The sequence below is a fragment of the Ornithorhynchus anatinus genome, chromosome 2 (assembly GCF_004115215.2).
Source record: "Ornithorhynchus anatinus isolate Pmale09 chromosome 2, mOrnAna1.pri.v4, whole genome shotgun sequence".
Taxonomy (NCBI): Eukaryota; Metazoa; Chordata; class Mammalia; order Monotremata; family Ornithorhynchidae; genus Ornithorhynchus; species Ornithorhynchus anatinus.
This window is the reverse complement of record NC_041729.1, coordinates 145,316,039-145,333,020: the sequence shown is the minus strand read 5'-3', so window position 1 is coordinate 145,333,020 and position 16,982 is coordinate 145,316,039. Positions and strand designations below refer to the sequence as shown.

At 43.0% G+C, this 16,982-nt stretch overlaps 1 protein-coding gene across 5 annotated transcripts in view; it reads right to left on the bottom strand.

Moving 5' to 3' along the window:
- Positions 1 to 9,133: 9,133 nt before the first annotated feature.
- BICD1 (BICD cargo adaptor 1) overlaps positions 9,134 to 16,982 on the bottom strand; it is a 259,987-nt gene continuing 252,138 nt past the window's right edge. For 3 of the 5 annotated variants that reach the window (XM_029057749.2, XM_029057750.2, XM_029057751.2), the window contains one exon: positions 9,134 to 10,267. In XM_029057749.2, the coding sequence (XP_028913582.1) occupies positions 10,180 to 10,267 (88 nt within the window). In that variant the 3' untranslated portion in view covers positions 9,134 to 10,179. The remainder of the gene's footprint in view (positions 10,268 to 16,982) is intronic. The other 2 variants (XM_029057752.2, XM_029057755.2) reach the window with 2 other exon arrangements.

Genomic DNA, 16,982 nt, shown 5'->3' with positions numbered 1-16,982 from the left:
ATCTGGGTTCTAATCCCAGCTCTGCCACTTGTCTGCTGTGTGACCTTCACTTATCTGTGCCTCAGGTACCTGATTTGTACAATGGGAACTAAGACAGTGAGCCCCATCTGGGACATGGACTGTATCCAACCTGATTACCTTGTATCTACCACAGCACTTAGAATAATGCTTGGCACAAAGAAGTGCTTCACAAATGCCATCAATAAAGAAGAAGAAAAAGGAGGAGAAGAAAGAGGAAGAAGAAGAAGGAAGAAGGAAGGAGGAGGAGGAAGAGGAAGAAGGAGGAGAAGAAGAAGAAGAAGAGGAAGAAGAAGAAGGAAGAGGAAGAAGAAAAAGGAGTGGAAGAAGAAAGGAAGGAAGAAGAAAAAGAAGGAAGAAGGAGGAGGAGAAGAAGAAGAAGTAGCTCAATTAATTCATTCATTCATTCAATCGTATTTATTGAGCACTTACTGTGTGCAGAGCACTGTACTAAGTGCTTGGAAAGGACAATTCAGCAACAGATAGAGATAATCCCTGCCCAACAATGGGCTTATAGTCTAAACGGGGGAGACAGACAGCAAGACAAAACAAAATCAATACTACACCTACCACCTCTGTTTTACTCATTTGACGGATGCCAGTGAATATGACTGTGTCTCTTTATTTTTTCATTATACTCTTCCAAGCGCTTAGTACAGTGCTGTGCACACAGTAAGCACTCAATAAATATGAATGAATGAATGACAGGCCCAAGAAGTAGTGATTCTGAGAATGCCATTACTGACCTGCATCATGGCATCAGTCCTGGGGTAGATGGCAGGAGTCCTAGGACCATCATCATCATCATCAGGGGTGCCGCCTCACCAGGCCCAGCATCTCTCTCACAGGAGGCCCCCCCGTCTCCAGTCCAGGGTACCATTCACCTGTCACAGGTGGTTCCAGGCCTAGGTGTGGAAACTGGGCCCACGAGACCAGGTCTTCCCCCCGCTCCTTCGATCCGAAGCTCAATCCCGCTGCCCTTGGCGAAGCACGCAGCCAGAGATTGTTTTACAAAGGACAAACGAGCCCTGCAGAAATGGAGCCTCTGGGCGCGTTGGTCAGCATCGCCACGGAATATCTATTATGTGTCAGCTTAAAGCTCGGCCAAGGTCGGACACCAGAAACGAGACTCGCTTTCTGCTGAGTGGATATAGTGGAAAACCATTTCCCTTAGACTGTGAAATAAAACTCAAAGCTGCTTTCCTGGCAAAGGAGTTGAGCTCTCCGCTCCTAATTCTATTTCCGGGCTCTTGTTCATCATATCGGCAGGCGCTGCCCCGACAGCCACGGGGCTGAAAAATCAAGACTTTTTTTTCAGCAAGTAGCAATTAACGAAAATCACCCACCTGCCTGGGCATTTTCTTTTGTTTGGTGAAACTTGGTTAGAACTTCCTCTTCAAGTGACTTGAGGAATCTTCCAGGGATACTGAGCAGTCAGGCCATCAAATGTGGATGATTTCAGAGAACCCCTTCCATGCCCTCATTCAAAGGCACTTTCAAATACTCCCCTGGCCAGCCATGCGACACCTCACTCATTCATTCATTCATCCAGATTAATTTATTGAGCACTTAATGTGTGCAAAGCACTGTACTACGCACTTAGGAGAGTACGATATGATAATCACCAGACACGTTCCCTGCACACAACAAATTTATCTCATCCCCAGTGATGGGCCCTTATCGAAGGCACATCTCCTCCAGGAGGCCTTCCCAGACTAATCCCTCATTGCCTCTTCTCCACTCCCTTCTGCATCGCCCTTGCACTTGGATTTGGACCCTTTATTCACCCCTCCCTCAGCCCCACAACACTCGTGTCCCTAACCATCATTTATTTCTTTCTATTAATGTCTGTCTCCCCGTCCAGACTGTAAGCTCATTGTGGGCAGGGAACGTGTCTACCCACTCTGTTATATTGTACTCTCCCAAGCGCTTAACACAGAGCTCACTGTGGGTAGGGAATGTCACTGTTTATTGTTGTCTTGTACTTTTCCAAGCGCTTAGTAGAATGAATGAATAAACAATATTCTGCACACAGTAAGTTCTCAATAAATATGATCGAATAATTGATTGATAGGATTGTGCCACACTCATCCAGTGTTAAACAGTAAGGAAAGTAATCAGTGTAACTTGAAATAAGGGACATTTCCCCACAGACAGATTTAATTTTTCACATACCTGCTGGCCCATTTCTCCTGGACTGTGATAGTTAAGAAATAAAGCAGGGGCTTGTTATGTATACTTTACACACCTAGTTAGATCTTTCTAGACCGTGAGCCCATTGTTGGGTAGGGATTGTCTCTGTTGCCGAATTGTACTTTCCAAGCGCTTAGTACAGTGCTCTGCACACAGTAAGAGCTCAATAAATACGATTGAATGAATCTTTCAGGGATGCTACGATGGAATCAACAGCATCAAGATTCTACTTCCATATTTCCTTGTCCTCCACCTAGCTAGGCACCAGGGTTTTCCATAAATGATGGCTTGAAAATAGATTGATTGTTTTAGGGCTGAGCGGGCTGATTGCCGACACCCTGGAATTTTACAAATGCCATGAACTTTGACTTCCTTTGTCACTCTTCCTTCATCTAAGGGAAGAGATCTAACTTCATGTCCCAGTGTGTTTTCTGGAAATTTGTCCCCCAGCTCCTCTCATACTCTCATACCTACTTAGACTGTGAGCCTCATCTGGGACAGGGACTGGGTCCAACCTAATTATCTTATACATACCCCAGTGCTTAGAGCAGTGTTTGACATATAGTAAGTGCTAGATAGAGAGAGAAGAAGAAGAAGCAGCATGGCGCAGCAAGGGCCTGGGAGTCAGAAAGTCGTGGGTTCTATCCCGGCTCTGCCCCTTGTCTGCTGTTTGACCTCGGGCGAGTGACTTCACTTCTCTGAGCCTCCGTTACCTCATCTGTAAAATGGGGATTGAGACTGTGAGCCTCATGTGGGACAGGGATTGGGTCCAACCTGATTTGCCTGTATCCACCACAAGGCTTAATATAGTGCCTGCCACATAGGAAGCGCTTAACAAATATGACACTTATTCTTAGGGGGATTAAGACTGTGAGCCCCATGTGGGACAGGGACTGTGTCCAACCTGCTTAGCTTGTATCTCTCTCAGTGCTAAGTACACTGCCCGGCACATAGTAAGCATTTAACAAATACCATTAAAAAAAACTATAAAATGCTTACACTGCTTATTAATCCCATTCAGCACAAATCCAGATAAGACAATTTATCAATTTTAAACTGGTAACTCTAATCGAGAACCACAAAGGCTTGAAAACACGGCATGAGTACTCACTCTGCTGTTTTTTTATGGTATTCGTTAAGTGCTTACTATGTGTCAAACACTGTTTTAAGCACTGGGGTAGATAGAAGTTAATTAGGTGGGACACAGTCCCTGGACCTCATGGGGCTTACAGTCTAAGTAGGAGGGACAACAGGAGAATTGAGGTCCAGAGAAGTGAAGTGATTTGCTCAAGGACACCCAAATGACAAGCAGCAGAGTCAGGATTAGAACCCAGGTCCTCTGACTCCCAGGCTTATGCCCTTTGACTGGGCCATGCTGTTGTTCTTCCTAACCTTGACACTGACTTAGCACCTTGGGTCTATCTGGTCTTCCCTTTTCCTTGAGGAACTGGTAGCCCCGTCTAGTGAATTACACAGAGAAACAAATAACCTCTGCAAAATGGGATTCCTCCAGGAGAAAAGACAAACACCTCAAAATTCAGGGACTCTAAACTAAATTCAGCTGATGGCAGCTTCTTTATTCTATACACAACCAGCCTTCAGTATTTTGCATACACAAGACATTCAATATGCAGAAAACCGAGGCAGCTGCTGGTGCATTTTACAGAAATTGTTGGCATTCGGTTTCCTGTTCAATGACACAGCTCTGTGTCAGTACACTGCAAATTAGTCGAATGTCCTATTGCATCCGTTAATGCAATTTCTAGCCTGCAGAAATTCAAGGCCCTCAAAAAAGGTATACCAAAATAACATAAGAAAATCATTGAAGTTGGTAAAAAATATAGCACAGATGAAATGAACAAAAGATAACCAGTTTATTTACTGGGAAGAATTATGCATTACACTGTAATCAATTTGTCACATAAACAAAGATGTTAGAATCAGAATATTGGTTTCAAGTTATTCCCCTAGCACTAGGAGTGCTTTTTGTCCCAACCATTTGAGTGCAATTTCAGACCACACAGAACAAGCACATATTTTTTCACACCCACCCTCATGTTCCCCTTTCCCACCCTCTCCCCTGTAGTCTCCATGTAGGACTATCCACAATAGTAAGAAACAAGACAAGGAACGATTAATTCACAAGAAAAATAGGTTTTCTTTTAAAACAAATCCATCCGTAATTGAAAATGAGGGTCATTTGAAATTTGACTTTGAATGACAACAGTAAGAGAAGAATTTCAAGGTCGTCTTTAGCCAATCGGCATACGGTTGTCAGTAACATCTGAAACACTCCACGTCATTTAACCTCAAGTAGGCATAATCATGAAATTTCAATGAAACATACGAGCAGCTGAGGCGCTAAAGCGAGGACCCTACAGTACACAAATCAAGATTTGCCCCCATTCACACTGGAAAGAAGTACAACAGTAAAATCTCAAATGATCTTCAGACAAGGGGAGTCTCACCGAAAGAACACTGCTGGATTAGCCCGAAAAAACGGTTCCCCAAAATATCGGTTAACTGCCTGATGATAGGTGAATTTTTAGGTTTCAAACAGCTTATATAATAGGTTTAATAATCACGAATAGGCTTGGTGCACGGGATTGTCCCTGTCCATGAATCAGGAAAACAAGGTTTCTGCCCACTTCTTTGTAGTTAAAGGAATGACAGGGTCTGTTTGAAGGGTGGCAAATTGCTTAGTGAAACCTTCAGGAACCTAATGGGTTTTTTTAAAAAAAACTTTAACCTTTGTAAAATCCATCAGACTGAAACCTCTGTGTGGGCAGAGATCATAGCTTCTAACCTCTGTACTGCGGTATGGAGTTCAGCACATAGCAGCCACTCAAATCGACACTACTGATTGATTCAGATTGTTAAAATTCTTATAGACATGTGGAGGAAATTCCCCAAGACAGGCTTTAGTAGAAAATAATAATGGTGAGCAGACAACAAACTCCAAAAACCATGAGTTGAAAATCAGTTTTCAACAGCATGTGGCTTTTAATCACAGATTAATGGGTGATTCAGTTCCTGCCGGTTTTTTCTTGCCTGGAGCTGTAATTGGGCAGATTCTAAATAAGTACAAAGGGGAAGAGAGAAAAATGCACTGAGGATCGAAGCCATGCATTTCTGTCTGTAGAGGAGACCTTGGATATGTAACAGCCTCCTTGCATTCCTAATGGCGAGAATTCCAAAAGAAGAAGAATTCTCAGCATTTATATCATGGTAATGGGAAAGGTTACATGACGCCAAGAATCTCATGCACACATTTTATACTGCATTATTTGGATGCATTTATGCCTCAAGGTTAAATGCAATTAATTGTTTCTTGTTTCTTCTTTAGTAGAATATTAATAACGAAAAAAAATAACCCATGGGGAGAGATTTCTGAATGTTGGAGTAATACTACTGGGTATTCTGCATATACCCTCAGAGGGAAGTGGAGATGAAGTGAAAGCCATCGTTCGTCACCAGGAAACAGACCAACGTGATCAAGCTACAAAAGTCAAACATTAGGCCTGCAGCGTTCAGTCGGAAACAAACCCATGATGATAAAAGCTGGCCAGTGAACACCAACCGAGGACTAGTTTATGCTGGTTATCCCAACAGAATTGATTAAAGAACTTAAAATGACTCACTACATATCAGCAATGGTCGTGTTCTCTTTATTCCAGGACAGCAGTCTCGTTGACTTAATCCCGTCTTCTGAAAACACACACCTGGATTTGAGACCTTAAATATTTCTATATTTATAATCAGGAACCCACTGGAGAGCAATCTTCCTATTGGAATTCTCAATTCTTTCCTATTTCTAAACAACAGTTCATTTATCTTAACTCTACTGTAGCTCTATTACTTACATCGCTTTAATGGCGAGAATTTGGGTTGTCCCAACACAGTGACGTCAGTCTATTTGAAATCCAACAGAAAGGATCTCTTCTAAAACCTTATCCTAAAAGGAGTAGTGGCTAGAGCACGGGCCTGGGAGTCAGAAGGTCATAGGTTCTAATTCCAGCTCCGCCACATGTCTGCTGTGTGACGTTGGGCAAGTCGCTTCACTTCTCTGTGCCTCAGTTACCTCAACTGTAAAATGGGGATTGAGACTGTGAGCCCCAATGGGGCTGTGTCCAACCCCATTTGCTGGTATCCACCCCAGTGCTTAGTCCAGTGCCTGGTACATAGTAAGCGCTTAAGAAATACCATCATTATTATTGCAGTTGGTTTTTTTTCTTTTCTTTAGTGCCTCAGAGCTGCCATTCTTACCCTGGTTTCAAAGAAAAAAATTTCATTTTTTCCCCTTTTGAGATTTTATCTGCAAATTTTGTTTCCTATCACACCGCACGATATTTCATTGGCATATGACTATATACATATTTATTTTCTGGGCCAATGGAAAATGCCATTTTGAAAAAGGGCATTTCTTTTCATACCCAGGCACCTGACTAACAAATTGAAGATTATCACTGCTTTGCAGAAGCCAAAGGAAAGTCTGAGTTGTGAAAGGCATCGGTTTCTTGGGAGAAGGGAGTGCCAACCTATCTCTAGTATTCTTAAATATGCTGGTTTCACAGTTCTCTGATATTTGTGGTATTTTTACATAATATGTTTGACAGCACTAAAAATTAAAAATCAGTAATAGATGGCCTGAAGATAAGAAACTTTGGGTTTTTTTAAAAGAAAAAAATACCTAATGGGTAGTCAGTTCTGCTATAAGGCAGGAGGTGTGTTCTTGGAGAACGTTTTTTAAGGAAAACTCACTTTATAGGACTCATACTCTGACAGTGGCCACACACAGGCACAAGAGCATTTCTTCCAACACTGCATCTACTTGACAATAATGCATTTGTTAAGCGCCTACTAGGTGTCAAGCACTGTTCTAAGCGCTGTGGTAGATACAAGTTAATCAGTTTGGACACAGTCCCTGTCCCACACGGGGCTCACAATCTAAGTACACGGGCTCGTTTGCACGGATGTGTTAACTGCAGTGGATCTGGGCAGGATACAAAAACAGGATGCAGGATACAGTTCCTCAATCACTTCCATCCTAACCGCCTAATTAAAACCCGAGTTAGAGCAAACCTGATTTATTTTGGAAAAGTGCTACCTATTTCAAAGGCCAAAATGTTGCAAGCCTAAGTTGGAATTTCGATGGCATTAATATTTGAAATTGTAGAATTATGGACTAATCAAAACTGAGGGTTAGAAGAATCTGGGAAGTTATCAATCTCCCTCCATCCACAATGGGTTTAACTTCCTCGACTGCCTCAGCAATCTATACCATCATGTAATCATTATCACTGTCAGGACATTTTTCTATCAAAATCCTAAATCCAGTTGGTACACCCATAACTGTAGACTGCTTTGTCTCATCGGAATGTCCAAGCCTCTTTCTTGATCCCCTCAATAAAGGAACTGTTTAAAATCATGGATTGTACAGTTACTCTTTTTACTGGCTAAGGAGCAGCAATTAATCATATGTTGGTTTCTACCTTTCCATTTCCAAGCGTCTGCATCCTCAGACACAATTTCAGTTTAAAATGAGGTTTTTTGAGAAGAGTATCAGAGCAGCTATTGCGATCGATGATCCGTAAATAGGAATGCAATTACAACTAACAAAAATCAAGTGACAGTAGAAATGGTTTCAGTAGCTTCCAAAAGGGTCTGGATGGGAAAGGGATAGAACAATCTGAATGGCTGCAAAGCCTATATATGGCATCGCCAAACTTGTGTTCATACTCGATTAAAGAGCAGTAGTTCCTGACGGACTTCAATTGGAGATAGTCATGTGATGAGCCAAGTAAATTCTCTGGGGCCTGCTGAAGATGACTTTTGCCTCAGGCATGATGGGGTGGTTTGTGTTGAAAAACAGAGAATGGATAGAGCAGCTAGGCTATTTCAAATCCAAATAACATGGTATGGCTAAAATGCAGAGTTTTCTTTGACTAGAACAAAATAGAAGAAACAAAATAGGAGAGACAACGGTGTGAATGAAGGGGAAGAAAAAGTGTTGGAACAGCACGGAAATGCACTGAGAAAAGAGGGCGTCTAAGGAAATACATTTAGGTGGCCATGGTCGGACCTCTCTTTATGAGGATTTGTTTGTTTCCTTTTTGCCCACTTGATTCTGGACCCTGGGTTTAGAAAAGTATCTCAACTCTTCTCCTGAACCTTAAAATAAAATTCTACAGGTGTAACACCCCCTTGGATTAATGTCCCGAATGGCCGTGTAGACGGATGCTTGTCTCTGTGGTGTTCCTTAAGATGCAAGATTTTATAACCAGGAGGATCGAACTCACAGATATTTCACCCACTTATCCCAAATAATTTAACTTCCCTTCGGTTCCATCGTGTGGGCTAGATCTACAGGGCACATGTGGTTTGGGACTCTGCCATGGACCATTTTTCTTCAACCAAATTAAGGCCACCTGACATAAAGCAAGGAATCAGGCAGAAGAGCAATGAATGAGCAACATTTGCTCTTCCAAGAAGTAATCCCACCGCGCTAAAACACTTCAGCTCAGTGAGCCACTTTCTCTGTCAGGTTACGTGCAAAACGGAGTCAGCTGTTCTTCCATGGTTAGGGAAATCCACTGGAGTAAAACAAAGTCTCAGGGAGCTGTTCAGAAAAATCTGCAAATAATTAGGAATACTGCAATGACACACTTTGTACTCTTAAGCACCTGAGTATCTGTCACAAGTTGACAGTGAACTAAAGTTTAGAATCTGTTGTTTTTGGCAAGGAAAGTTCTCAACCCCAAACGTCTAACCCTCTCCCTAAACTCTGGCTGGGAGAATTAGCTGTTCCAACTAAAATGCTTGCCTTACATGTGTTTGTTTTGGCTCTGCATACCTGTTTTCTTTTCACAGATCCACTCTCGCGCTAGAATCCAGGATTTGGGAGGAAAGCGGAAGAAAGTCCTGGAAATGACACATAACATTTTATTGTGATTTCTCAGCTTTCCCCCCTTAAAGACAGCAGCAGGGCAACTACTTGTCTGAAGTGCAAAAAAAAAAAAGGCCTTATCAAAGATGCAAACAGTTGAATAAAGTCAATTTGTCAAACTTTGATATCTTTTTATATTTAATAATTAGCCTCCAGTGAAGAACGGCAACAAAACCCAGCAGCTAGTGAACTGTTAACTAGAACATAAGTGCATAAATAATATCAGTGCATCAGCAAAAAAAAAAGTCATTGTTAACATCCGGAGCACTCCATTTTTCTACACTTCAATAAAATAGGCCATATCTTGGCCAAATTTACTGAGTTTGATCCTAACTCAAAAATCACTCTTAACTTAGAACAGGTTCAACTTGTTCAAAAATAAATGAATGAAATACACCTCTGGACACAAACGAACTGCATTTCATAAACCCAAGTCACAGGGCAAATGAGATCCTAACTCAAAAATCACTCAACTTAGAACAGGTTCATCTTATTCAAAAATAAATGAACGAAACACAACCTTTGACACAAACGAACTGCGTTTCCTAAACGCAAGTCACGGTGCAAATAAGGTCCAAAATAATAACAGAACACTCTCAACGGCGACAGAAACATAAAATCGGAGTCATTTCCCATGGCTGAATTCAGAAGATGGGTGATACGATTTTGTAGCAGACATTTCAAATAGGCCGTGACGTCTCTCTTCACCCTCCCGAGTTGTGACTGAGAAGCCGGGCACGATATTCTCTCCAGCCCCCTCTTCCTTTTCATCCCCCTGAACTGTCCTCGTGGTATCGGAGTCTGGCTGTGATCGGAGGAACTGTGAAATGTCTGACCAGGTCGGGTTCTGTGTTTTGTGCTTTCTTCTCAACCGTCCCTCCTCTTCCGAGCCCATGGCGATGAATCCAGGCCTGCTCTTGCAGCACCCCCCACCCCCCCCGAGTAGAAATCAAGGCCTGCCCAGACCCTTGGAATGTCATCCTGGAAAGGCTCCATTCCCAATTTTCGGCAGCCGACGCTGACTAGGGGTAAGGAGGCTTGGAGAGACAGTTGAGAGGGGCACACTGAGAGTTGGGTTCGGGCTGCTCTTCTGGCAGATCGACATTAGAACTGAAAATGAAAAACAAAACAGAACAGAGACACCGATAAGAGAAAAAAGTCCACTTCCAGCAAGCCAGGAGCAGCGTGGCCTAGTGGATAGAGCACAGGCCCGGGAGTCAGAAGGACTGGGTTCTGATCCAGGTTCTGCAACTTGTCTCCTGTGTGACCTTGGGCAAGTCACGTCACTTCTCGGGGCCTCAGTTTTCCCTTCTGTAAAATGGGGAGTGAGACTGTGAGCATGTGGGACAGGGACTGTGTCCAACCTGATTTGCTTGTATTCATCCCAGCGCTTAGAATAGTGTCTGGCACACAGTAAGTGATTAACAATTATCACAGTTATTATTATTATAATTTTTAGAAGTCTTCAGCACGTGGTGGTCTAAACAAGAGATGGAGGGGCCCTTCTTGAAGACCAAGCTCACACGGGTGTTCAAGATTGGACTGAAAGCTCGTTGTGGAGAGGGAATGTGTCAGTTTAGTGTTCATTCAATTAGTTACATTCACTGAGCGCTTACTGTGTGCAAAGCACTCTACTAAGTGCTTGGGAGAGAACAATAAAACAATATACAGACACATTCCCTGTCCACAACGAGCTTACAGCTTCGGGGGGACCTTACAGTCTAGGTTATATTGTACTCTCCCAAGCGCTTAGTACAGTGCTCTGCGCACAGTAAGCGCTCAGTAAATCCGATTGAGTGAATGAACGAATGGACTGCCTCCATCAGCAGACCTGGAAAATTTTGTGGATTCTAGTGCACTGGGAGGATCTTTCAGGGATGAGAAGTCCCAGTCAGGGATTGGCGATATTCATTCATCCATTCATTCATTCCATTGAATTTGTTGAGCCCTTACTGTGTGCAGAGCACTGTACTAAGCGCTTGGGAAAGTACAACTCAACAATAAACAGTGACATTCCCTGCCCATCAGGGACATGGATAGGGATGGGTTGGGAGATAGGCTGGGAAAGTGCTACTCTCCTATTTTTTTTTTAATGGTTTTTGTTAAGTGTTTACTCTGTGCCAGGCATTGTACTAATTGCTGGGGTAGATACAAATTAATCAGATTGGAAACAATCCACGTCCCACATGGGGGTCACAGTCTCAATCCCCATTTTCGGATGAGGTAACTGAGGCATGGAGAAGTTAAATAACTTGCCCCAAGTCAGACAGCAGACAAGTGAAGAGAAGCAGCATGGCTCAGAGGTTTAAAGAAGGAAAACATTATGGGTTTCCAAAGCATTCCATAGTTTCCATAGTACGGCTGGGGAGCCAGAGGTGATGAGTTCAAATCCCAGCTCCGCCGCTTGTCAGCTGTGTGACTTTGGGCAAGTCACTTTACTTCTCTGTGCCTCAGTTACCTCATCTGTTAAATGGGGCTGAAGACTGTGAGTGCCATGTGGGAAAACCTGATCACCTTGAATCCTCCCCAGGGCTTAGAACAGTGCTTTGCACATAGTAAGTGCTTAACAAATGCCATTATTATTGTTATTATTATTATTATTAAGTGGCGGAGTCAGGATTAGAACCCACGACCTCTGACTCCCAACCCCGGGCTCTTTCCACTAGACATGCTGCTCCTCTTCTGGAAAGTCACAAAAGCATAACTTATCTATTGGCAGCAAGAAAACATCTGAATATCCTTTGGAGAGTACATCTATTCTTACATTTTAGGGATCATAAACATGCCCAACCTTTACCAATCTCCTTTTTTTAACAGCAAAGACACTTGGGAAGACATCAAAGGCTAAAGTCTAAAGTTTAAGTCTAAAGGCTAAAGAAGCAGCATGGCTCAGTGGAAAGAGCCCGTGATTGGAAGTCAGAGGTCATGGGTTCTAATCCCGGCTCCGCCACTTGTCAGTTGTGTGACTTTGGGCAAGTCACTTCACTTCTCTGGGCCTCAGTTACCTCAACTGTAAAATGGGGATGAAGACTGTGAGCCCCACATGGGACAACCTGATAACCTTGTATCTACCCCAGCGCTTACAACAGTGCTTGGTGCATAGTAAGCGTTTAACAAATACCATCATGATTATTATTATTATTAAAGTCAATCTAAAGCCTCTTCAGAGAATACACAGATAGGACAAAACTTAGTGCCAAGCGGTGAAGTTTAACTCCACTTTCTAAAACAAATTAAATCATCCGCTCTCCGCTAGTAAAATTCTCAAGAGGATTAAAGGTTAGTTTGGACAATGAGTTGGAACCTAATTCGTCACCTGGAAAATTCAACTGCCTTCAGAAAATCGGGGAGTGGGGAATCAGGGATTCTTTCTCTGTAGAGAATTGTTCTGGTACCGCTTAACTTGAAGGGTTGGGCCTGAACTAAAGAGTCCTCTTGTTTAGGGCATAATGCAGTCTCCCACACTGTCGCTGTTTTTGGAGCCAGCTCAGTTATTTGATATTGGAAGACGCTCTGTGTCCGCCCAACTACTGTTGTCTCAGAACAATAGGGTTTTTCTTTAATTCCACCTATGGGAACTCTTCTCCCGGGGATTCCAACTTTCAGCCTCTTGGAACTGAATTTTGGAGTATTGAATGACCCACTCAAAGAATTGCAAATAACCTGCTATTTACTGAAAGGGAAACTGGTGATAAATGTCATAGGTACCATTCTAAACAATTCATTAGGGGAGGAAAATAAGAGTGTAGAGGTTTAAAGAAGGAAAACATTATGGGTTTCCATAGTATTGTTACCCTTTTGGGTTTAGAGAACTCGCTCTTAAAGACAAGGAACATGGTTTAGTGGATAGAGCACGGGTCTAGGAATCAGAAGGACCTGGGTTCTAATCCCTGTTCTCCCACTTGTCTGTTGTGTGACTTTGGGCAAGTCGCTTCACTTTTCTGAGCCTTAGTTACCTCATCTGTAAAATGGGGATTACGACTGTGAGCCCCATGTGGGACAGGGACCGTGTCCAACCCGATTGGCTTGTGTCCACCCCAATCTTGCCTCAAGCTTGTGTACTGCTTAGTACAGTACCTGGTAAATGCTACAATTACTATTATTATTAGATAGGATGATTCCAAGAGGAGAGTAAGGAAGGATGGATTAATGGATTGCATGACACACTCATTTATTCATTCATTCAATTGTGAAGAGCAGCGTGGCTTAGTAGAAAGAGCCCGGGCTTGGGAGTCAGAGGACATGGGTCCTAATCCCAGCTCCGTCACCTGTCTGCTGTGTGACCTTGGGCAAGCCCCTTAGCTTTTCTGTGCCTTGGTTACTGCATCTGCAAAATGGGGATTAAGACTGTAAACCCCACGTGGGACAACCTGATTACCTTATATCTACCCCAGCGCTTAGAAGATTACTTGGCACACAGTAAAAGCTTAACAAATACCATCATTTTTTTCAATGACCATTTACTGTGTGCAGAGCACTGTACTAAGCCTTGGGAGAGTACAGTAGAACAATAAACAGACATATTCCTTGCCTACAACGACCTTACAGTCTAGAAGACTCAATATGAAGCGTTTCAGATGCCTTTCTATGATGACAGGGGTAGAAAAGAGACTGAAAATTTGGCCTCTTTACTCTTATTCCAATGTTTTGCCTTGTCCTTTTTCCCTCCTGTCAAATGAAGGGACCTAAAAGAATTTAATTTAGAGAATCAGCACTCAATCATTCATCCATATACAGAAACACACTTGGAAAAGTTTCAGGTATTTAAAGGGATTTCCAGGAAAACTATCCTTCTGACTGGTCTGAAAGACATCCAGGAGGAAGAAGAAGACTTGGAGGATCTGGTTCATATTCACTTTCAAAAGGAGAGAAATGGGGGAGGCAAGGTAGAGCCTGTCAAGTCCCTGAAGCAGCCTCTGACTGTCTATTTTGAGGAAGATAAATAGGAGAGTATGTGAAGTCAGATGGCTGATCAGGGACACAGAATTCGACCACCATTTGAACTCTGAACTAAAAAGACACTGCAGGTCTTCCCCTCATTAGAATAACAAATCTAGAACGGCCTAATCTCTTTTTATGCTTAAAGACGAAATGAACATCATTTAGTGGTCCTTTTATAAAGGGGAGTGACATTTATCTCTGGTATCTTTGTATATTAGCTGCCTCTTTAGGTAACACGATGCATTAAAGTCTCCGTCTTTCTCAAATTAGATGGCTGCATACCTGACTCACAACTAATTCTCTTCCCCTCTTCAAAGCCCTATTGGGAGCTCACCTCCTCCAAGAGGCCTTCCCACACTGAGCTTCCCCTTTTCCCTCTGCTCCCTCTGCTGCCCCTCTACCCCTCACCCTTCCCCTCCCCTCAGCAAAGCCCCCGTTTCCCCCCCTTCCCTCTGCTCCTCCCCCCTTCCCTTCCCCTCCCCTCAGCACTGTGCTCGTCTGCTCATTTGTATATATTTTTTATTACCCTATTTATTTTGTTAAGGAGATGTACATCACCTTGATCCTATTTATTGCTATTGTTTTTGTCTATCTTCCCCGATTAGACTGTAAGCCCGTCACTGGGCAGGGACTGTCTCTATCTGTTGCCGATCTGTACATTCCAAGCACTTAGTACAGTGCTTTGCACGTAGTAAGCGCTCAATAAATACTACTGAATGAATTAATTCACTTAATTGTATTTATTGAGCGCTTACTATGTGCAGAGCACTGTACTAAGCGCTTGGAATGTACAATTCGGCAACAGATAGAGACAATCCCTGCCCAATAGCGGGCTCACATGGCCTAGAAGAGCAAGGGCCTGGGGGTCAGGGGACCTATGTTCTAATCCCAGCCCTGCCAATCTCCTGCTCTGAAACTTGACCAAGTTACTTAACTTCTCTGTGTGTCATTTTCCTCATCTGCAGAATGAGGAAACAGAAGCAATATAGCCTAATGGAAAGAGCATTAGTCTGTGAATCTGAGGACCTGAGTTCTAGTCAGTCAATCAATCATATTTATTGAGTGCTTACTGTGTGTAGAAGACTGTACTAAATGCTTGGGAGAGCTCTGCCTACATACCTGCTGTGTGACCTTGGGCAAATCGTTTCCCTTCTCTGTGCCACAGTTTCTGCATCAGCAAAATGGGAATTCAATACCTGTTCTCCCTCCTATTTATACTGGGAGCCCCATCTGGGACCTGAATATCTTGTATCTACACCAACGCTTAACAAATACCATTATTATCATTGTTATTATTATAACTACTATTAATATTACAAATGGAGATCAAAGAGTTGTTCTCCCTTCTCTTTAGACTGTGAGACAGGGACTATATCTGATCTGATTATCTTGAATCTACCTCGGTCTTTAATTCAGTGCTTGGCACATAGTAAGGGCTTAACAAAACCACTTGTCTTGTCTTATGCCGTCGAGTCGTTTCCGACCCATAGCGACAGCAAGGACACATCTCTCCCCGAACGTCCCGCTCTCCATCGGCAATCGTTCCGATAGTGGATCCACAGAGTTTTCTTGGTTAAAATCCAGAAGTGGTTGACCCTTGCCTCTTTCCGTGAACAAAACCACTACTGCTACTAAAATCACTACTATTAAAACCACTAATGATAATAGTGAATATTATTATGTTTCTGTTATCATTCTTGGGAAGCAGCATTGAGCAATGGATAGAGCACGGGCCTGGGAGTCAGAAGGTCATGACTGTTGCTGAATTGTATTTTCCAAGCACTCAGTACAGTGCTCTGCACACAGTAAGCGCTCAATAAATATGACTGAATGAATGAATTCATTTCCAGCTCTGCCACTTGTCTGCTGTGTGGCCTTGGACAAGTCACTTCATTTCTCTGTGCCTCGGTGACCTCGTCTGTAAAATGGGGATTAAGCCTGTTCATTCAATAGTATTTATTGAGCGCTTACTATGTGCAGAGCACTGTACTAAGCACTTGGAACGTACAATTCAGCAACAGATAGGGACAATCCCTGCCCAATGACAGGCTCACAGTCGAGCCTCGTGTGCCCAACATGATTTGCTTGTATCCACCCCAGCACTTAGTACAGTGCCTGGCACATAGTAAGTGCTTAACAAATACCATAATAATTATTATTACGAGGATGATAGATTTTTGTCTTAGTAATCGTAACGGTATTTATTAAGTGCTTCCTGTGTGCAGAGCACTGACCTAAGGATGAGCAGCTGTGCAGTCTGGCATCTTCCTGCTTCCGAGGGCTACCCCAGACTGAGGGCGAGAAGCCTGAAGCCATTGCAATGAGTTACCATCCTTTAATCAAGTAACAAGAAGCAGCATGGTCTAGTGGCTAGACCACGGGCCTGAGAGTCAGAAGGACCTGGATTCTAATCCGGGCTCCGCCACTCGACTGCTGGGTGACCCTGGGCAAATCACTTCACTTCTCTGTGCCTCAGTTACCTCGAGACTGTAAGCTCATCGGGGAATGAGTCTGCTTATTGTTATATTGTACTCTCTCAAGTGCTTAGTACAATGCTCTGCACACAACATGAGCGCGATAAATACGATTACCTCAGCCATAAAATGGGGATTAAGACTGGGAACCTCATGTGGGACAGGGATTGTGTCCAACTGGATTATCTTGTATCTACCCCAGTGCAAATAGTGTAAAAAAATTGCCATCTCAACCTAACACTCCCTTTTATGGCACCTATAAAAGAAGCAGATTCTCAGATGTTGTACGGGCTCATTCTACTTCATTCAGATTTTCAAAAAAAAATCTTTAGATGCCATTTTAGTGAGATAGTTAAAATGCACATGGTGAGGACTGAGAGACAACTAAAAGCACAGACAAGTGCCTCAAA